The sequence below is a fragment of the Phymastichus coffea genome, unplaced genomic scaffold (assembly GCF_024137745.1).
Source record: "Phymastichus coffea isolate CEN01 unplaced genomic scaffold, Cenicafe_Pcof_1.1 PCOF00077, whole genome shotgun sequence".
Taxonomy (NCBI): domain Eukaryota; kingdom Metazoa; phylum Arthropoda; class Insecta; order Hymenoptera; family Eulophidae; genus Phymastichus; species Phymastichus coffea.
In genome coordinates, this window is record NW_026706888.1 from 549580 (window position 1) to 571663 (window position 22084).

General features: G+C 38.4%; 3 protein-coding genes across 14 annotated transcripts; all 3 read left to right on the top strand.

Annotated features, from left to right (window-relative positions):
• The first annotated feature begins 423 nt into the window (after positions 1-423).
• On the top strand, positions 424-14409 carry LOC131668438 (activated Cdc42 kinase-like). Of its 8 annotated transcripts, XM_058942614.1 has the most exons (12): positions 424-564; positions 2172-2552; positions 3052-3609; positions 3999-4462; positions 4540-4831; positions 5342-5638; positions 5723-5865; positions 7165-7428; positions 10391-10624; positions 10897-11327; positions 11392-11725; positions 12214-14409. In XM_058942614.1, the coding sequence occupies exons 2-12, from the start codon at positions 2186-2188 to the stop codon at positions 12457-12459; spliced, it is 3630 nt and encodes a 1209-aa protein (XP_058798597.1). In that variant the 5' UTR covers positions 424-564; positions 2172-2185; the 3' UTR covers positions 12460-14409. The 8 variants fall into 8 exon arrangements, with proteins under 8 accessions (XP_058798597.1, XP_058798599.1, XP_058798591.1 ...); XM_058942616.1 differs by lacking the exon at positions 7165-7428 and having other exon boundaries at positions 5723-5850; XM_058942608.1 differs by lacking the exons at positions 10897-11327; positions 11392-11725; positions 12214-14409 and having other exon boundaries at positions 8330-10477.
• Positions 14410-14910: 501 nt separating this feature from the next.
• On the top strand, positions 14911-16856 carry LOC131668394 (SOSS complex subunit B homolog). Its single transcript, XM_058942510.1, has 4 exons — positions 14911-15034; positions 15274-15584; positions 15999-16097; positions 16701-16856. The coding sequence occupies exons 1-4, from the start codon at positions 14911-14913 to the stop codon at positions 16854-16856; spliced, it is 690 nt and encodes a 229-aa protein (XP_058798493.1).
• An 8-nt stretch (positions 16857-16864) lies between these two features.
• LOC131668377 (solute carrier family 35 member C2) lies at positions 16865-22071 on the top strand. 5 transcript variants are annotated; one of them, XM_058942486.1, is made up of 8 exons: positions 16865-17810; positions 17865-18042; positions 18523-18654; positions 18717-18942; positions 19013-19227; positions 19287-19359; positions 19448-19873; positions 19955-22070. In XM_058942486.1, exons 4-8 carry the CDS (start codon positions 18736-18738, stop codon positions 20303-20305), a joined length of 1272 nt encoding a protein of 423 aa, XP_058798469.1. In that variant the 5' UTR covers positions 16865-17810; positions 17865-18042; positions 18523-18654; positions 18717-18735; the 3' UTR covers positions 20306-22070. The 5 variants fall into 5 exon arrangements, with proteins under 5 accessions (XP_058798469.1, XP_058798470.1, XP_058798472.1 ...); XM_058942487.1 differs by having other exon boundaries at positions 16865-18042; positions 18699-18942; positions 19955-22071; XM_058942489.1 differs by lacking the exons at positions 16865-17810; positions 17865-18042 and adding an exon at positions 18073-18161.
• Positions 22072-22084: the final 13 nt, after the last annotated feature.

Here is a 22084-nt window from a genome sequence, read left to right on the forward strand (position 1 = left end):
AAAGTTAAATAAATATTAATTATTTATTTTTTATTATTGAATTTCTAATCAAAACTAAAATTATTCTTTCACTATAAAATAGCCGTCAAGAGCATAATAAAGATATACATAGATGTTAATCTTCAACGATGACGATATTCTTCATAGATCTATTAATGTTCATGTACGCGAGTGTCTTGATAAAAAATAAAATCGATACAAGTGACGAGCACACCCTCCCCGCCCCTGTCCAAAAAAATTTCAAATTTCCCGCGCCATTTCCTCAAGCTGCGCGCGTGTTCATGATCACTTCGCTCCGAAATCAGATCCCCAGACTTGTACTCACACCTTGCACACGTCGTCCCGTTCGTGTGTCGCTCTGTTACAACTCGCGCTACAACGCGCACCACTCCACTCGTCAGTTTCTCTGGCGACGCTGCTCTGCTGCCTGCTACATGCAGCGAAGACGCTGCGTGTCGTCGTTGGCGCAGCATCCCGTCAAAAAAATCAGACAGCGGACGTGCAGTATGCAGCACGCGTGAAGAAGCTTCACATTCCACTTCATCTTCCCATGGGCATCGTCGCGTAAGTTGACACTAAACAACAACTATCGTTCTATCAGTCCGCTGTCGGCTTCGAAAACGAAAGAAAACAAATTGTAACGCGTGCCCCTGCGTCTCTGTGTGAGTGTACATGTCGTTCGCGGCTAATTCACCATTTTGAGCCTAGCTCTCGCGTGTGTGTGCGTGCTCTCGTGTTTGCGGCTTGGAATAATCGATTTTCCGCGTAGCCGGCGAAAAACGCGTGACACGCTACTACTACACGTACATACGCGTGTAACCCCTCGTCGTCGTCGGCTAGGTGTTGTTGAACTCTCCTCACTCTAGCTCTCCTCGAGTGTCCGTGTGTGCATGTCGCGCAAGCAAACACCGACGGTAACAAGAAGAAGCTTGCAATTTCTTTTTCAACAGATTGTATCGCGTATTAAAATGTTTCTCTCTCTCTCTCTCTCTCTCTCTTTCTCTCTCTTGGATGTAGGATATATAGATTCGCATGAAATATATAGAACGCCGTATTGTGAAGCCACTGGCACTATGCCCTATTGATTAGGTTGGATAGATAATCATATTCTTTATGCGCGCCTAGCAGAAAAATGTCAAGTTCGCGCGATGCAAATCGACGTCAGCGCGCGTTAAATTCCGAATTGGCATATCCTCGGAAAGCCGAATCGAAAACTAGTAACTCTATTCCACCGTGCGATGCAATTGTTGGCGTAGATGAGAAATCGAAGGAAACGGCTAATTCGAAAGGCTCGAAAATAGGAAAGGGCTCGCAAGCGTACGACGGCAAGTAGCCACTTCCGGCGCCTACGAGGCAAAAAGACGAGCCGAGCGACACTCGCTAGCTTCCAGCCGAAAATAAAGCCTTGGTACTCGAGATGTATTTATAAATCATTTTCTATTTAAGGTCCTTTCGCGCCCATCTATGTGTGTACGTGTGCGTGCGTGCGCGCCAGAAGGGGCGTGTCTTTTTCAGTTCTCTCCGCGCTGCAAGCGGAGTACGTGCGTTCATCTCGCGCTGCGTGGGATTCACGCGCTGATTTACGGTCGATAAGCGCCGATGCCGTGCCTCTCAGCACGCAGGCACAAGGATTCGACACTCGCTCGCTCTCATCGGTCGCGCTGTTTCACGGCTCGACGCCAAGTGTCGCTTCTGGGATTATCGGGTGCCCGCGCGGCGACGACGGCCGGCCGGCGATAGATCCTCGTCGAGCGCCGACGAATCCGCGTGGAAGCTCGCCGGCTTTCCAGAGCGTGCCGGCGCGAGAGAGCGTCGAACCGACGGAATGCGCGCTGCTCTCTCGCGGAGCCTCGCGATTCTCCGCGCGAGGGACAGCCGTCGCCCCACGCCAAAAAGGAATAGGAGGAACGTCGGCCAGGTCCCGTGCAGCTAGCCAACGCACGTTTACACCCCGTCGCGACGCGTAAAATGATCCGCCGTCGTGCGGCACGCAAGACGCCCGCCGATCGATGGAAGAAAGGATACGAGCGTAGCGCAACGTCCCACGCGGAATGCCACGCAGTCGCGCGTCCCAATTGTCAGCGCCAGCGAGGAAGAGGAAGCGCTCGGGGTGCCGTATCGTTCGCGGCCCACTAGCGACGAGCCGCTGACCGGGCACCACTTGTTCGCAGGCTCACAACTCGCGATGTCGCGAAACGCGGGCCCGGGTCTGTACGAGTTCCTCATGGAGGCGGAGCTGCAGCAGTACTATCCTGGAATCAAAGGTGATCTGAAGGTGCAGAACACATCGCAGCTGAAGTATGTGACCGAGGACGACTTGTGCGGCATCGGCATGACCAAGCCGGAGATGCGCCGCCTGAAGAAGTACTTCCAGAAGCACTTCCCTCAGAACTACCTGTCCAAGTTCAAAAAGATGCTGCTGCCCAAGAAGGAGGAGCAGATGCCGGGTAACCTGACCGTGCCGCCCGAGGAGAGGCAGGACAGACCTCCTATACGGGTGCCCAACAAACACATGATACCCGCCGATGCTATCATCGTCAACAAAGAGCTCGGTGAGTATGGACCCGATGCATTTTCCCTTTTTCGCCGGTATTTCAGCTGCTTCACACGCGAATTACGCCGCGAAACGCGCTCTTCGCTCTTTTGTATTTTTTTTTTATTGTCTTCCTGTTGACGAACAAAGCCAACACTGCTTCCAGCCTGCGTGCGCGCTAAATTATTCGTCGTCGCGCAAAGTGTTAGCCAACAATTTCGCGCTACGGATCTCGGAAATGTCGTTGCAATATTTTTCACGCTGGCCGTGTGTTGTTTTCCACAAGATGCCGAGTACCGAATATACGACCATCAGTTCGCACGAAACTGACGTTTCCCGGCGATAACGGGGGAGGATAAATAGTGGCTGGAGGTCGCGCGAAAGATTGGCACGGTTTGCATTTTGGTAAAGCGGAAGTACACAATGCAGTGAGCGCGTATAGTGATTTTATTTTGGCGAACGCCGAGCGTCGCGCTGAACGAAAACGGCCCGCATAACGACACGAAAACATTGGGCAGGCATGGGCGAGTTCGGCGTGGTGCAGCAGGGCGTGTGGACGAACGACGGCGAGCGCATCCAAGTGGCGATAAAGTGTCTGTCGCGCGAGCGCATGCAGAACAATCCGATCGAGTTCCTGAAGGAGGCGGCGATAATGCACTCGATCGATCACGAGCACATCGTGCGGCTCTACGGCGTCGTGCTCGACACCAACTCTCTGATGCTCGTCACGGAGCTGGCGCCTCTGCGCTCGCTGCTCGAGTGCCTCAAGGAGCCGAGTCTGCGCTCGAGCTTCCCGGTGCCGTCGCTGTGCGACTTCGCCGTGCAGATCGCCGACGGCATGCAGTACCTGGAGGCCAAGAGGCTGATACATCGAGATCTGGCGGCGCGCAACATTTTGGTCTTCTCCAAGAACAAGGTCAAGATCTCGGATTTCGGACTGTCGCGCGCCCTCGGCGTCGGCAAGGACTACTATCAGACCAACTTCAATGTCAACCTGAAGCTGCCGATCGCTTGGTGCGCTCCCGAGTGTATCTCTTACTTGAAATTCACTTCGGCGAGCGACGTTTGGGCGTACGGTGAGTGTCTTATTGCAATGAAGAAAACTGGCAATACGGGTTGCGAATGTTCGCGTAATTGGTCTGCTAAAAGCCTATAAAAATCTAAATATCGATGCGAGTCAGCTCTTTAAATAACATTGACTCATAAAGAACCGTTTGTCTGGTATCATTCAATAGGCATTTTTTACTTCTCACGCGCGCGTTGCTTTCCGGTTTTCCGATTTGTCGATCAAGATTTTTTGTAAAGTTGTTGATCAAGATTAATTGTAAAAAGCGCTCATTGTTTTTCTCGGCTGTTTTGCGAAAACAAAAGCATTCTTTCCCTCGAGAGGAAGCCGCGGGTAGCGCGAACCTTATCCGAAGCGATCGGTGATTCAATCATGTTTCATTTCTCTCCTCGCTTCCAGGTGTAACACTCTGGGAAATGTTCAGTTACGGCTTCCAACCGTGGGCGGCGCTGACCGGCCACCAGATCTTGAAAGCAATCGACGAGCCGAACTTCCAACGTCTCGAGCAGCCCGATTGCTGTCCAAAAGATTACTACTCGCTGATGATCCAATGCTGGCAGCACGAGCCGACAAAGCGACCGAAATTTTCCGAGCTCATTTGCCTGTTGCCTGACCTCAAGCCCGAGCAAGTGCAAGCGGTGCAAGACAACTCGGAGATCGGTCAGCTGGTTTATCGCCAAGGCGACGTGATTACCGTGCTCGACAAGGGCATCAGCAACACCATGTGGAAAGGTGTGCTGAACAACGGCAAAACTGGATTTTTCAACCCGGCTCACACAATAGCCTACTTGGGCAACAACCTGCCGAGCAACAAGCCTGGCGAGTTCACCAGGGGTGACGGCAAGAATATCTTTTCCTCACAGGTACTGTCGACAAGTGAGAGTTTCCGCTTTCTAACTCTCTCCCGTCCGTTATTTACGCCCGCTCTCCGAATTTTCAGAGAAAATCGAAAATACGCACAGACATGATCTCCTCGCCACAGGGAGATCTAAAGCACACAGGTCACGTTGGTCTCGACGGCGCTTACTTCGGCGACATAAGCTTTCTGGGCGGCAAGTATCCGCATCTACCCAGGCAGGTCGTCACTCCTTACAAGCCACAAGAGGACGCGACCGATAATAATTCTAGTCAAGCCGGTCAAGACGTTATGTTAAGAGGCCTCAATCGCGATAGCAACCGCGAGTCCGTCAGGGATGGTCGGCATGCACAGCGTGACACGCAAAGCAAACATGGTGAGTCAGGCTTATGCGTATGGAAGATAGAGTGATATTTTTTTAGAGTCAACTTGTGCTTTTACGGACGTCGTGAGAAAATTTTTTCTTGCTTTGACAGCATGTTTTCAAATGGAAGTTTATTTGGACAGTGAGGAAACGCAATTCGAAGGAGAAAATAATCATATTAATTGCATAAAAAATTTGATTATGGTCAAATTTCTTCAATGTTATAGGTTAATAGGTAATTAAAAAAGAAAAACGGAAATTCAACTTGACTGATTAACATTTTTTATTAAGCCATCTTTCTGCAAATTACAACTTGACCTGTTAATGAACTTGGCATTGACACACTAATTTTAATAACTCCGAGTTTGCGTAACAAAAATCTCTTTATGATAGCATAAAAGGATGTTATTAGATTAATTTTTGTTGCACAAACTCACAAGCAAAAATAAAAATAGCGCTACATTCGTCTAATCAACGTTTTCCTTAAAAAATTAAAGCACAATTTTTGATTTGTCGAAAAAGCAGACAGCTTATGGTCAGACACGTGTTCGGACATATCGCAGCTCGGCACAGCAGTGAACAACATGAATGCGTCGATGGTGAGCAGCACAGACAGCAGTACAATATGCGGTGATCACGAGTACCATGAGATCAGCGACGAGGAGAATCAGGACAGTCCGTTGCGATTCGACAAGCCATTGAGCTTCGACTTTGGCCCGTCGCTACTCGACGAAATGGACCAGATGTTCCGCTCCTTAGGTACTTTATCAAAGTCTATGTTATCGCGCGGAAAGAGGGATAACTATGTCAAGCTAAAAAGTCCGTCTCAGCATATCTTACTTTTGTTTTTTATCCATTACCCGGGAATCGCATCAAACCTAACTGTTACGTGGCTATTTTTAGGATCGTCGCCACCACCTCCACCACCGCCACAAAGTCATCCTGTACCTACGGAACACGAATCGAGTAATGCAAGAAACGAGCTAAGAGAATTTCAAGCCAAACAAGGCAACAAGAAGAAACAAGCGACCGTGAGTCCTATAAATGTACAGTGGACTTTTTGTTTTTATGTTATTGAAAATTTATATTTCAGTTCGCCATTTCATTCGTTTTATATATAATTCAATCATGCATTATTTATATTATACACTATATGCTTCGTTTATTTAGTTATTTTTTGTTTTCTCATTCTTTTGAGTTTGAGTGGTGTCTTCTATCGTATATGGACGTGTTTTTTGTGGCTTCTTTCATTCATTGGCAAGTCCTCGAAAGTGTCGCAATGGCTTGGCAACCTCTATAGTATATCCGGAAAGCTTTGGTTAATCTGGTTTTGTCAGTTTTTTTTCCTTTTTTCGTACCAAAATTATTTTCCTTCGATTTTGCGTAGGGCAATAAAACTTAAAACGTATGTGAGAACACTAAACTGTGTATGAATAATCAAAGTTCAATGTTTATTATCGAGACAAAATTCAGACTTGATCAACAACACAAAAATAAATTAATATCTCGACGGAATATCAGCTACTTAAGAGCTGCTTGCTTAAAAACCTTACGAGTATTTTCATCAAAACTTTACGATTTTTCGGGAATTTAGAACATTGTAGCATAGGGTGACACATATTTATATCGTAAAATGTGAGAAACAAGTGAAAAATTTCGAAGAGTGCTGAAATTTTAGTGGTGTTATTGATAAATTTAAATTGTACAGATGTCGTACAACTATTTTTCTTCTTTTTTTTGTGATATATTTGGAAATATCGAAGTGTAAAGTTCAAGGTGGCATGCGAGTTTCGTAAAAAGTTACAAGCAACAGAAATTCATCAAAAAGTAGAATTTTTAAAATTGTAAAAATATTACTGAAATTTTTTAGTAGTTCAAATTATAATGCATTGGTATGCAGTTAGTATTTTGTTTCTTCTTACTATATATTTTATATTATTTAGTATCAATGTTGATAACTTATAACATGTAACCTTGGTTTTAAGAATTACAATTTTGTGAACGATAAAAAATTCATTGATCATTTTAGATGTTTACATAAAAGAGCTTGTTGCTAAGTCATGAGTAGAGAGTGTATTTCTTCACTAAGATAATCTTCAATGTCTGTGCAATGCATCTGTAGAAATTTAGAAAAAAAATGTCAAAGCGATTGAGATGTGTGAACCGACAAATGTAACAAACGTGAAAAGTCCTGAAAAATCGTAAAGTTGTTGAAATTATTGCCGAGTAGCCCGTCGAGCTGAGCTGTGTAAATAAAAATTAATTAATCTAATCGCCTCATCTTCAAAAGCATACACAATTGGTAAAACATGTTAATTCGGCAACAAAAATCCTATATCGATCAGGTGAAACCAATATCGGCAGCCGATCAGAAAACCCTGTATTCGGCGATCGCGATGGCTCAGGAATTAACAGCTCGTTCAATGACGGATCTCGAGCAACCTGCGTTACAGTCGCATAGCGCGCAGGAGTCGCATTCGCCTCGTACACCCGCAAGTCCCTCGTCGACGCGACGTCGCAAATTTTCATTCAAGTTGCCACACCAACACAGCCCTAAACCCGATCGACGACACTTTGCCGAGGAAGCCGCCAGTATACCTGACATACAGGTACATTTTTTTTCCTTTTACTTTCGTTTTATTTGGTTGCTTTCTTTTTTATGGCTTTGCTTTTTCGGGGATTGTGGTCTACCTAATTAATTCTCGTTACTGACATTTATTGGATCTATTGAAAAGATAATTAAATTGAAGCAATAAATGACGACAATGTCGTTCCTTGAATTTTGAAAAAAAGTCAATTCCATCAATAAGTTTCAGTAAAAGATTTACAAAATCTTGGCAAACGAACTATCGGTAGACTGTATCTGGAAAGTTTTTATTATAATTTGCAATTTTTACACTGCAATTAATTTTTTTTGACAAATTTTCAAACAAATACACTATTTCTTACAAAAATATATACTTTCACTTTTGATTTTTGTCAATGAATTTGTTTATTTTCGTACAAATATAATATACATATTAACATATGATTTATATACTACACAGTAAACCACAAAACCATTGAAAATACGACTTATGGAAATACAGCAATAAACTCGATGCTATATATTGATAAAAGGTTTTATGCGAATTCAACTGAACCATGCTCTCCGTGAATAATTGAATTTGATCGCTCTTGCGGATAAATATTTTCATTATCTAATTATCTGTTATCATGTTGCTTATTTTATTTAACCAACGTGCTTGAAGGTGAAACTCATATTACAATAAAAGCATTTCAAGTATCGCACCTTCAATCATACAAAAAACGCTTTTAATAATCTATCAATACTAATACCGAAATTTTCCTTTCACCTCTCTCTCTTTCTCTCTCTCTTTCTCTCTCTCTCTCTCCCACTTATTATTTTACGTTATTTAATTTACTTTACTGGCCTCTTATAATTTCACCTTTTTTATCCGCCCTGCATTGATATAAATGTGTTGCATGGCGAACCAAAAAAATGTCCAGTGGCTTTGCACGAGCTTGCAGTCCCTATCCTCAACAGTCTCCTCGATTGATTCTCTTGGTGCTCCGTCGACGTTGAAACTACCCTTGTGGGACAAAGCCTCGGCAGAATTCTGCTTTGCGAAATCGCGCGAACTGCTTACCAAACCAACTGCGTGGTCGTCTTACGTAGACGTAGAGTTCGACGAACACATACTCGACAATACCAAGCAGAACCTCGTAAAGTCAACGGAATTTTTGGAGAACGGCAATGCGGTCCACCGTAAGAGCATTGCAAATTGCATGGAGTTCGAGCAATCCAGTCATCACAATGGTCATCAAAACGGTCATGGAAATTACGATTTCCCAAAGGACGGAAAAAGAGTGTCTACAAGTTACGTTGATCGTTATTTTGATCAACCGAAGTACGCCGACGACGACGAATTGTCGTACGAGGACGAGCAAAAGATCAACGAATTGGAGCAGACTTGTAGGAATGCTTTTCTCGCGAGTTTCCCTGAGTTTGCCAACAGTCACCGCGAGTCGCCGGCCAAAGTTGTACCGCCAGTAGGCACACGACCGAAGATCACGATTGGCAGTCCAAAGTCGCACTACAGTGGTTCTTCCGACAGTATGAAAACTGCAGTACCCGAAAGTCCACGTTCCGTGAGAATGAATTACCGAAACGGACACGATTATCCTTACGCGATATCCAATAATCCTCTGTTCGACAATCGTGAGAGTAGCTCGGATGAGCTGAGAATGAGAATGAGAAGGAAGTCCGACGCCGAGGTGAACTGCAACAATAGTAAATTGGAGAGCGTGAAAAGCTTTATAGAATCCAAGCGTTTCAGTAAATTACGCAGTCCGACAATTCATCAGAGAATTTTAGATCCACCCAAGTCGTACCAGAACGACGCGAGTGTGTTTCGAGCCAGAACTTCATCGCTATCCGAGGCTCGACGACCGCATCTGAAAAATCTTCGCAGGTCATTCCATCAAAGCAACGACTCAAGCGAGGATTCGGACTCAATTTCTCACTCGGAGACTGACATCCGAAGTAGATTGAGATATCGACGACGACATCGCCGCATGGCCAAGCTCAATTTTAAAAATCAAAAGGCCGCCTTGGCGTCGGTCCAACAGCAGAATTTCCTCCACCCGAACTCGGCTCGCGGCTACTCCAATTTGGAGCTCAGCGGCAAGTCGCCGCCGCCGTCGACAAGTTTCCTGAACTCGCTGTCGCCGCCTTTTTCGTCCAGGAATAACATGGTCACTTGGCCGGAAAGCGCGCCGAGCTCGAGCTTGACGTTCACCAGCGACGATTCGGATACGAGCTCGGAGTATCCCGAATTCAACAACGACATACTTACCTTTCCTCCGTCCCCCGCTCCTTGAATGACGCCTCTTGGAGAAGTGCACTTTGTATATAATAACATAACCACTTTTTGATATCGCGTTTTTTAATAATACCCCAAACGAGGATATATTTTTTTATAAGACTAATCGTAATGGGCTGGCAATGCTTGTGTATGGACTGTAATACGTGTGTGTGTTCATGTGTTCTGATTAATATTATTATACATAGTCGTCGTGGGCATTACGAGATGGAGCTTTTTTGTTTCGAACTTTGGGTGTCTGCCTATGGGCGCGAGAGCTGAAATTTTATTTTTGTAATGGACAGCAAAGTCCAATTAGATGGTTTCGGTCGATTCTAGTCATTGAACGGTATTTCGTAAAGGTAATATTTGGTGCATTAAGTTTTACTCGCTATAGTCGTAGAGTCACGGGACGAAACATCAGTGTCGTAGAATCCGAAGTATTTTTAAGGATTTTGAAATCTCGAAGAAGCTATAGCTTCCAGGATCATTTTTTGGTAGACACCTAACACGCATCTCTCCCCATCGATCTCTCATACACAACGAACTAAGAAAATCCTTTGATCCTCCAGCCGCAAAGCTTGAATCTCTCACTGTCTTTTTTTGTTTCATTTTACTTTTGTTTTTACAATTTCGTGTTCACTCTCTCTTCTCACACAACACACACTACCCTGTGGTCCCTTCGGCTGGCATTTGTGTTAAACAGGCAACGCTGTCAGACGAAGCCAAGGAAGTGTACAACAGTCTGATTGAGAATCCGGCTTGCACCTCGGCTAATATACCTGACAGTCCGGATACGAATCCTTTGAGAATGCTGCGCTCCGGCTTACCTATCGTCAGGCCGAGGGTTCGTGGCAATAAACACTCGTCGAGTCACAGTGTTGTGTCGAATGACGATGATCATCATCATCATCATCATCATCATCATCATCATCATCAGGTATTATACATTTTGCTATCGCTTCATTCATTTTTTCATTTCTTTTCTTTTAATTGTTAAAGGATATGTTGAAGATTTTCTTTGTAATAAAACAAAGTTGGTTTACTTTGATGTATTCGAACAGTCGATTTCTTTCACATAAATTAAAAAGTTAAATTTTCTATCTCTAATTGCAATTCTTTTTATTCAATTACGATGATAAACAGCGAATATAATGATCGTTAAATGATCAACCTAGCATTGATTTCTTATCTCGCTTGAACAAAATTTAGGGCAACGGTAGAAGTTTCCACTTTGACAGCCTTCACCATCATAGTTCGGGGGCTCGAACGTTACCAAAACTAAAGATCCCCGCACCTTCGCAAGCGCCACCACCAATTCCTCAAGGTTTCCTACACAGACACCACTCAATGGAAATCGAGAACAATCGGAATCAGGGCAACGTCGGCGATGAGAATCCAATTCCATTGCCGCCGCGCGATCGATCCAAGACATTACAACCAAAGTCGAGTTTGCCAAGGCATCAAAGGAAACATCCGTTGATCATACCAGGTGACGGAGTTACCAGAACTTTGGCGAAAATGCAAGCTGTTTCGAGTCCCACGATCGAAGATCAAGTGGACGGGTTTTCCGAAGTAATGGCTAACAATGCAGCTGGAGAAATCTGTAGCTCGGAAGTGTCTGCGGAGCTTACAATAAATAGGTAAGGATAACTATTCGTTGGTAGAGAGGAAAGAAAGTTAGATAACATATACATTTTTCTACAGTCCCGAGGAATTCGAAAGACGTATCGATTCCGAACTGGCAGCTCTCGATTCGCTTTCGTTAGATACAAACAGCAAACAGCGACATCGCTGTAGCGATATATCGGAAGATCTTCTGGAATTCTCAGAGAATCTTATCGATTGCGATGCAGCAGACGAGAGTGAAGATAGTGCTACGGTTGCGGGAAGTCCTGCGCCAAAACTCAAAGAAGCTGGCCAGAACGAAAGTATGACGAGGACCAGTGATCATGTTTCTTGTGAAGATTTGTTGGACTTTGCCGACGGACCGAATTTGAGGAGAACGAGGGGTCCAAGTAATGGAGAAAGTTCGGACGAGGTGGGCTGCTTTATATTGGTTTAGTGATAAAAATTTTATTTTTGTTTTTAATAATAGTGGTTGAAATTGAACGAAAATCACACTTTTCTTGGTAAGAAATCAATTGATGAAATTTAACATTTATGATGTGTAAGTTCAGAGCTAGAGTGTACTGGTAGTAAATTTTGTGAAACACGATGGAACGTAATGTATGTAACTCATTATTCTCTTGACTTTTTTGTTGATCAATCTGTGTTAAGTCTTTATGATTTTGGTATTTATATATAGAATGGTCTCATAAAATTTAGTGACAATTCTTATTTTGCCCGTAACAGTATTTACCTACTGAAATCAATTAAAATTTGATGGTAAAAAAGTAAACGTACAATATGTGTAGAACAGTATTTGGTACCATATCTTAAGTGGAATGAATCCAAAATCTTGCACATGAAAATTCATTATTTTATACATTGAAAAAATGAAAAATAACAATATCCTTGTTACTTTAGGTAAGAACAATGTTAAAAGTTCTAAGTTCCTGGAATTCGATGCCCGAAGACTGCGTGGCAGCGTTAAACGCCACCGACTGGGACGTCTTGACGGCCATCAAAGTGGAAAAAGTGCACAGGATATTAAAGAAAGAGAATAATTTCGTTCCATTGCGAGAATGCAAGGATATGTTGAATCAGTGCCAGGGTGATGTCGATAAAGCTGTCGCTTTGTTAAGGAATACCGAGGATACAGCTGCTGTTTAGGATTTTTAATTTTATTTAACGTTTTGATTGAGCGATATATTTTAGTTTTTTTTTCTTTCCGAACTAAGATTTATATGTTTATATTGAGTAGTGAAGGTTAATTAAATAAAAGTTTTTTCACCTGTAGATTCTTTTGAGCGAATTTTATTGATAATTAAAAAGAATAAAAGAATTTTCATTAATCTTCACTTTTCATTATAAAAGTATTTCATGAATGAGCTGCTCGAAAAAACTATAAACATAATAAAATTATTATACGTTTCGTATATAATGTCAGTTAAATGTGAATTTACAATACTCAAAGCATGTTTTATGTCCTAACAATATATATATATATAAACAGACAAACATCGCTCAGTCAGTGAATTTTATTTTAATATTTGTGAAAGTCTCGTTCATTAAAAGCTAAGTCAAATTTTAACGATAATGTTTTTTATATTTATATTGCAACATAATGAATTTTATATTGTATTTCCAACATAACATTGCCATAACTATACTTATGTTTTGCAATATAAATATTTCGACATTTTCGTACGTTGAGGTTGTAATACGCAGTGAGCAAACGAACGGACTTACGTTGTTAAAAATCATTTGTGAATGAATTTTATTTATTGCACGGTCGATGGTATCTAAGCTTTCTAATTTTCCTGACAGTGTACGATGTATACAAATCGCGCACAACTAAAAAAAAGGAGAAGTAATATGACGCTAAAATATGAAGTGATATTCGGACGTTCAGGTGAGGCCTTTGTGTTTCTTAAGCTACCAAATCCTATGGATTGTATATACGTTTATCCAGGGTGACACGAAGTAAAAGAAAATAAAAAAGTAGAGGTCTAATTAAAAAGCCAAATAGTTTTAACGTTACTTGTGTTCAGTTCAGTGTTTTTTATAGTTTTTATAAAAATACGATATAGTCCATTTTTGGAAAAATTAGTCTATGGAAAAATTGTAATATAAAAGAAAATTTTTTTCTTTGAATGAAATATTTGTGCAATGTAATCATACAAGGTTTTGAGATTGAAAAGTGACGTTTGCAATCAAATTTTGCCTTAAATTTTGTGCCAATTTTTTCGATATTTTTGCTGATTGTTGATTAATAAGCAGCTTTAAATTGAAAGCTAACCATTCGAATCACAATAAATTTTTGGAATTTTGGACGTATTAATCGTACTATGGTACTCTCTAGCTAATATTGATTTCATCAACTAAGTATTAATAGAATTGGTTAAATAACATTCATATAGATTAGGACCTCTATAATATAATTAAATATCCAAAGTCCTCGTGAAGATAAAATTGCTTTTTCAGTAACAAAATAGAAAACAAAATATAATCTCTCAAGCAAGATCCGCCGATGTTGGTGTGTAAATAAGCAGGTACAATACAAAAATGTATTTTTCCTGTAGTAATTAAAGGAGGACATATTTTGAAAACAAATATTTGACAGTATATTACTTTTTTGCCAGACTGAATTTAAAAGAATGAAGAATTGCCTTTGTCGAACTAAAATTCGTAGTCTAATTAAAGAACAAATTGATCGATCAAAAAGCTATTTCGATGAATGTAGACAATCGGCGAATATCGATAATCTGGATGAATCCTTATAGAATCAATAACGTTGATTTATCAAAAATGAAAAACAGATTGTGTAAATCACGACGAAACATTTGACATACAGTTTTGTGCGTCTCTGCCGTTAAACTAATTTATTTTAACTAAAACTAAAATACACTAACGTAAAAAAAGCTCGATGGCAATGTATACACGATATTGCTCGACGCTAGAATCTCGTTTTTGATATGCCTGAATTAAATGTAATAATATTTATACGTCGATATTATAATATATATTACTATATTATCGTAACGACAAAATGCGAGAAAGTTTTATATCTATTGTATTTATCTAATATATGCACAATGCGTATTAAAACCTTTTAAAAATTACAAATATGACATTTTTTTATTTTTCATTTACATTACCAATTTTTACTAATCCTTTTTAATATATCCTCTTAAAATGATGTTATTCATTATTAATCTTATTAAAAGCTCGACTGGAGCGACGTGTGGAGGAAAAAGTGAAAATGACAGAGCATAAAAATTACGAAGCCGGCAAAAGATGGCCGCCACTTTATATGTGGTATGGTCAATTGCCAACAGTAAGTGGAACGTCCTTAAGTGGTCCTACGCTAACCAATTATAAGTTTACGTTAGATATTAGCGTATTGATGAGCTTTCGAACTAATTGGTAGTATTGATAAGAATCTCGAAATTGTTTATGAACAAACGAAAATTGTCTGCTCATAACATTTTATCTATGACGAGATTTCCTAAATGGTAGTGTGCGCGCGTTCACAGTGAGTTAAGTAGTGTAGGTTAATCAAAGTTGGTGATATAAAGACGACGAATATAACGAATAGCTAAGTAAAAAAATTTTAGAGTGATGGAGTATACGCTAATTAAGGACATACGCCCCGGACAGAAAAACATCAACGTGGTGTTCATCATTCTTGAGATCAGTCATCCTACCATCACCAAAGACAACCGCGAAGTTCGAACATTCAAAGGTCGGTTAATGAAGGTTTTTTCTCTTAATCATTGATAGCTAGTCAGACATGTGCATTTATTTAGAGTTTAATGTTTCGATATAAACGTGTGTACTTATTCTACTCTCGAGATTAAGTGATTATAAAGATTATTTTTGAAACATTTGTTGATATGTTTACGTATACTTGCTGTCATTGATGTTTTAACTATGACCTGATAAATAAAATAAGACATATATCTACATTATGTATAATTTCAGTTGCCGACAGCACAGCATGTATTAACGTATCAATTTGGGATGAACCTGGTACACTTTTACAACCTGGAGACATAGTGAGACTAAGCAAAGGTTATGCTTCAATCTGGAGACAATGCCTCACTTTGTATTCTGGTAAAAATGGAGACATTCAGAAAATTGGTGATTTCTGCATGGTTTTCAATGAGCAATTGAACATGAGCGAGCCTAACCCATCTCTTGCTATTGAGATAAGTAATCGTGGTTCATCTGGCAACAATAATGCTTCAAACAATGGCAATGACAAGAGTGGACCACCAGTAAGAAATCTTAGGGTAAAATAAAGGGGCTTTTCTATTTAATTTTTTTTCTAATATTTTTTTAGCACCATTCTCTTTAGTTACCTCTTTACTGATATGGAAATTGGTTTTGACATTTGTTATTTAATTTTTGTATTTTTGAAGTTTGGGTCACTTGCTGAATATTTTATGTTAATGAAAATAGTGAGCACTCACCATAAATACATACAAATAAATTTACAAATGCCAATATCTCTTGAATTGAAGATTATTTTCTGTCATCTAACTATACTACTCCAAACACGAGCTGTATATATAATATACAGCATATAAAAAAATAAGTATACGTTATTCATAAATTGTGATCTAACTAAAGTAGAACTCTATACGCATGAACGCCGTTGAGTTCTCAAGCACTCATTGTTTTTTCTTATTCCTCTTGTTACACAGACGACGCAAAATAGCGCAGCATCAGCCTCAACATCCTCGACTGCCAATACTTTGGCATCCTCGAGCAAAGGTGGCAATGGTGGAAATACTTCGTCGCAGGTGAGATTATTATTATTTTTGTTTTAAGCTTTACCACGCGTAGGTACGCAATTGAACCTATGCAGTAAGAATAATAACCATTGGAATTAAAAAAGTATGTTAGTTTTTACACATTGAAAAATTCATTCTAACAGTTGTCTTTGAACAAACGTTTTTGTCGAATGAAAAATAAAAATTCAATACAAAAGGAATGCCGAGCCCGGCAGAACCAGATTCGTTCTACTCCAAAAATAATTGCTGTAGTGAGATAGTGTCACATGCGTTCAAGTACAAAGAAATCGCAGTTAAAATAATAGTAAGCTGTAAATCATTAGAAAACGAACAAACAATTTTCAAACTCAATTGCAAAATGAGTATTGTTGACGCTCGTAAAATTGTGCGTTTACGATGGTAAAAGCTTTTAACGCGAGGCCGCAAAACTCGGTGCATTCGAATCGTAAAACCATTGTTGACATAACGCGCGTGTGATTATGTACTCGAAGAGAGGGAAAAAATAATTGAGAATAAATCATCAGTGAGTCGGGTCGGTGCAGCTCAATTATCATGGATTAAAAAAAAACGCCGCTATTTATGGAAACAATAATAATCGCATCTTCGTTGCAGGGCTCTGCAGGTAATTCTTCGACATCAACGAGCAGCGCGTCATCGTCAGCGGCACCAGCAGTAGCAACAACGAGTAGTGGTGGCAAAACAGCAAAAAGCGGATCTCGTGGTCGTGGCAGCTACAACAGAAACGGTTCGCGTTCCGAACGCAGATAACAGTTTTTACCGGTCACTCTGTGTTGCCGCGTGTGAGAAACACTGATTATTACAAGTGAATATAAACAAAACAATAAAACGATGTGCGTCATTGTGTGAAGTGACAAGTTGAGTTTAATCGCGATTACCTATGCTATTGTCTTTGCAAGGTAAGATTTTTCTTTCGTTTGTACAAAACGCTTGTTCAAAAGTTCTCAAATTATTTGATATTTATTCACAAATGCTGATTACTACGAATTATATGCCCGATCACAAGTTACACAGATGAGCATCTTACAATATTGCGTGTCTGATTCCTGCGACAGAAGGACGGTGATTTTAGTAAGTCGCGATAATTTTTTTTTCAGGTAATAATAAAAAAACGTGTTATCTAGCAAAATGAAATTAACTGCGTAAGTCACGTACGACAAAAAAGATAATATAATTTAAATGAGTCATCTATTTAGACAAGCATTTTTTAAATTAGGTCTGAACTATATATTCGAATTTCCTTCAGCAAATATAATTCGACTCTCAACAGTTTTTTTTAATTGCTTCCTTGACTGACATAGAAAATGAAACTATTTATTATCGTTTTGTATAGTTAGTAAGCAAAAAAATTGATGTTTTTTTTTTATCGCACTCAAACTGCATTGAACGTAACGAAGGAAAAAAGTATCCGATTCCGATGAAAAAAATCCTGATCAAGCTGTATTGTAAATGTATATAAATAGTATCTAACGACATGTAAAATATACTCGTCATACAATTAGACAACAATTTTTCGTATAAACTCAAGTGTTTTCTTTCTTTTTCAATAATTTATAATGACTATCAAATCCTACATTTTTAAAGATCCAAAAAAAGAGATATTAAAAAATTCGTTAGAAGAAATCAATGATGCTCCCAATCTAAGATACATCGTTTATGAAAACCGGCCTCACAGAATCCTGCCCACCTTACACACCCACGCAAGTGAGTTTAATAATTTAGATGCGCTGCGCATCTCATTCAACGTTCCGACTAAAGCTACAGTGTGCCACGCGCGCGGCGTTCAGCGCCAGCCAGCAGCAGCACAGGCACAGCTGTCGTGCTGTTTCCAAGTAAGACAGAGAATCGATGACATTAGCCGGCTCAAGTTGTCTGCTGGCAATTTCAAACAATTCTCTGCCTGGATTTTCCTTTAAAGATATTCCCATAAGGTGATGTAAGTATTAGAAGGACGATGGACATAGATTTGAGGTTATATTTACCATTCCTAAGTGATCGGATTTCTCATCAATCAAAAAACAGTCTATGGCTTGCCGTAATATTGTTCACGTGAAGGTGTTTAAAATTGTATACAGAATTATCTCTTGCTTTTTGTGAAGTGCAAGAAAAGAAGTCTGTTGGCGTGAAACGTGCTTGTCATTTCAATTTTGCGTTATCAATTTGTGCTCCTAGCTTATCTCATTTTTCAGTTAATAATGGCATATGTTCTACATGATTCTTTTTACTCTACTATACAGATGTTTTTTGTTTCAATTAATATTTTCATGAAAGGTGAAACGAATTGGAATTGATTATCCTATACAGCGAGAAATGTCTATTTGCTTTTTTGTAAAATTAAAATTGATTATTGTTGGTGACTACAAGAACATAGTATACAATATGCATGAATATTCATAGACTGCTTTTGCTATTTCAGTTAGGAGCAACTATGACATACACTTGGATGTTGCACTGGTTTTCCAGGTGATAAAGTAACAATAGTACACTTCATCTATGCAAACCTCTATTAAACAATATCCTCCCACATTATTTAAATGGACTAAAAGTGGTAAGCACTTTTAAGTCAGGCTTATTCATATAAATTTCTCAAAGAAACTCTAATTTCAATAGATATTGCCTTGACAAAAATATGCCAAGATCAAATATTAAATATGAACTCGCCGAAGATGACGAAGAGACTTATGACTACTTTATTCAACATGCACCGGAGCATCAGCCAGCTACCAGAAAAACCCTTTTTTGGAATAAGTTGATGCAGACCATTACTCTTATTGCTGTATATTTTGTACTGTCTATTGGACTTACCTTTTATCAAAAATGGTTGTATGGAACTTATGTAAGTTATTAATTTGTCGCTACTATTCTTATTCCACAAGCTTGAAGTAAAATTTATGAATTCATTTCAGAAATTTAATTACCCATTGTCAGTGATATGTGTTCACTTAGTTTTGAAGTTTATCTTAGCTGGTTTGATAAGATCTCTGAGAAAATGTTCCAAACATCAACAAGTTTGTCGATTATCATGTCAAACAATAGTCTGGACATTGAGCTTACCAGGCATTGCAAGTGGTTTGGACATTGGATTTTCAAATTGGGGCATGTCACTTGTCACAATGTCTTTGTAAGTATAAACATTCCATCGAAACGGATATAGAGCATTAAAATATCTCTTTTTTTCAGGTATACTATGACCAAATCTACAACCATTATTTTTATCCTTGGCTTTGCTCTTCTTTTTGGGTTAGAAAAAAAGGTGAATTATTTTATAGAACTTGGATAAAAAAATGAAAACAAATTTAGTTTGTGAAGGGATTTATTAATTTATTAATTTATTGTTTTAGTCATGGCTTCTTGCTGGAATAGTATCTATGATCTCTTGTGGATTAATAATGTTTACATATGAATCTGTGGATTTTAACTTGATAGGTTTCATATTATGTCTCCTTGCATCTCTAACGAGTGGAGTACGCTGGACAATGGCACAAATGATAATGCAAAAGTCTAAAATTGGATTGAGAAATCCAATCGATATGATGTACTACATGCAACCATGGATGCTTCTATCAATATTTCCTGTAGCTGTGGCAATGGAGAGTTCAGAAGTGTACAAAGCTCTTCAGAAATATGACTGGAATGATTCTACGCTTATAGTCACTGTAACTTATGTTTTAAGTGGAGGCTTGTTGGCGTTTATGATGGAAGTTATGGAATTTTTGGTTGTTACTTATACTTCTAGTCTTACATTATCTATAGCTGGAATATTCAAAGTAAATAAAAATCATATCAAAATCTAATATGTTTGATACTATTTAAGCTAATTTTGATTTTAATATTATTAATTGTTTTAGGAAATAAGTATTGTGGTCATAGCATATGAATACAGAGGAGATAAAATTAGTGGCCTTAATTTTGTGGGCTTACTCATGTGCCTTGGTGGAATAACTCTACATGTAGTTCATAAGATAATGATAAACAAAAAAGAATCCTGCAAAGAATTGGAGTTGCAATCAAATTCATTGACGACAACCTGTTTAAAGTCTCAAGATACTAATGATACTAATTTTCCACTGATTATGCAGAAATCGAGTTCCCTCACTAATTTGCTAAATGCCAATTTTAGCTCTGATGAGGAAGAGGATCAATTCACGAAGGAAAATTCAAAGCAGCTGCTGTCTGATATCATCCAGAGAAGAGAATGAAAATGTTTATATTTTGTTTAATTTTTTGTTTATAGCACAAATGATGACTAGATTTTTCTATCGTTTCAATCTTACGACTTGCATTTTATTAAATGTGTAATAATTTCAATGCATAATAAGTAAGAGATTACTTTAAAAGCTCATACGAAAATTAATTAATAATCAATTGGTTTAGTCACTAGATGTTAAGAGATTTAGTTGTGTATTGAACGCTGTTTAATCCAGTGGAAAGCATTATTCATAGTCACTTGTAAATGCCAGTCCATTACCAATGATTATTATTGAGTTCATTGTGTCATTATTCCATAGTGTTTCTACAATTTTTACGTAGACATTTCAACACGTTTGTCTTACCAAAGTTGAAAATAATTTTTAACATTTCCTTAATCTAGTGTATTGACGATGCCATACTGAAAATAAATACATCCTCGACGTACAAAAATGTGATCACATTTACATCTTTATGAAAAAATGATAATGCTTTGATGATTTTCATTGTAAGTTAATGAAACATACTGTATTTATTAGATTTAAGAATAGAGTCTAGACTTCTGAATGTTTGTTTCTTTTTTAAAAAAGTTCTTATTCTGTTCATAAGTTGTCTGTGATGACTATTTTGCATAATCGACTTAGTAATATGTGAAATTAACATCAGTTCATTGTTATTCCTATTGTAAAAGTGAAATGCTTGAGTTTTATGTACAAACAAATGATCCTTTTGTCGAATGGACCATCTTTTAACATAATATTATACAGATAAATACATATTTTTTTATTCGAAAAAAATTGCAAATATCTCATATATGGACTAGATAACTTCTTTTAAGTAAAAAATTAATTTATTTAACTATTACATGCTTGATATCGAGAAATAGTATTTGAAAGTAAAAAAATTACGCGAGAAATCAAAATACGTTGAGCTTGCCATACATTGTAAAGGCACAGGATCGAAAAAAATTATTGAAATAATGATAATCTATTAATCATAAATCATTTTATTGAAGTACAACTTTAAAAAGATTACGCAATCCAGAACAATGAAAAAACTACATAAAAAATCATATTTATAAATTTGGCTATTATCGTTCGCTTGGCAAAATACAAACATTTTGTATAAAAAAAATCATGCATATATATATAAAATGTATATTTAATGTGCGCATCGAAACATGTTTCTAATTACAAGAAATTCACTCTACGAAATATACAAATAAAAATTCAGTATAAAAAAATGTGATGTTTCGTTATTATGTATCATAATGATAATAATTGCCTACAAAACTTAAAAAATAAGTAGTTATCTCACTAGTAATACACTTCATTTTTTAAATAAATGAACAAATAAAACATTTCCACGAATACATTTGGAATAAGACATTTTCGTTTTAGCAATCTATTTAATAAAGCGGCAGTGATGACATTCAAAGTTTTCGATTCACACAACTATTAGACAGTGTGTAACATTATTTTATTTATTAAAGTACTCAAGAAAGCTTACTATAAAATTGACTAATACATACATATAGAACGACTATATTTTGAAAGACAAGTAAAATGCGCTTGTCTTAAAAGTCTTTTCCCTAAAACTGATAATATTTTTCCCCTTTCTGTTAACAATTCTAGTTTAGTTTACTTTTTTTATCACTGCGACATTAAAAATTGTCAGCTACCTTTAAATGACTGTCAAAAATCCTAATAAATAATCTCTTTTGAAAAGCGTACAGTTTTCCTGTAGAAATATTCTAGAAACACATTCTGATATAAACGAATTTATAAATA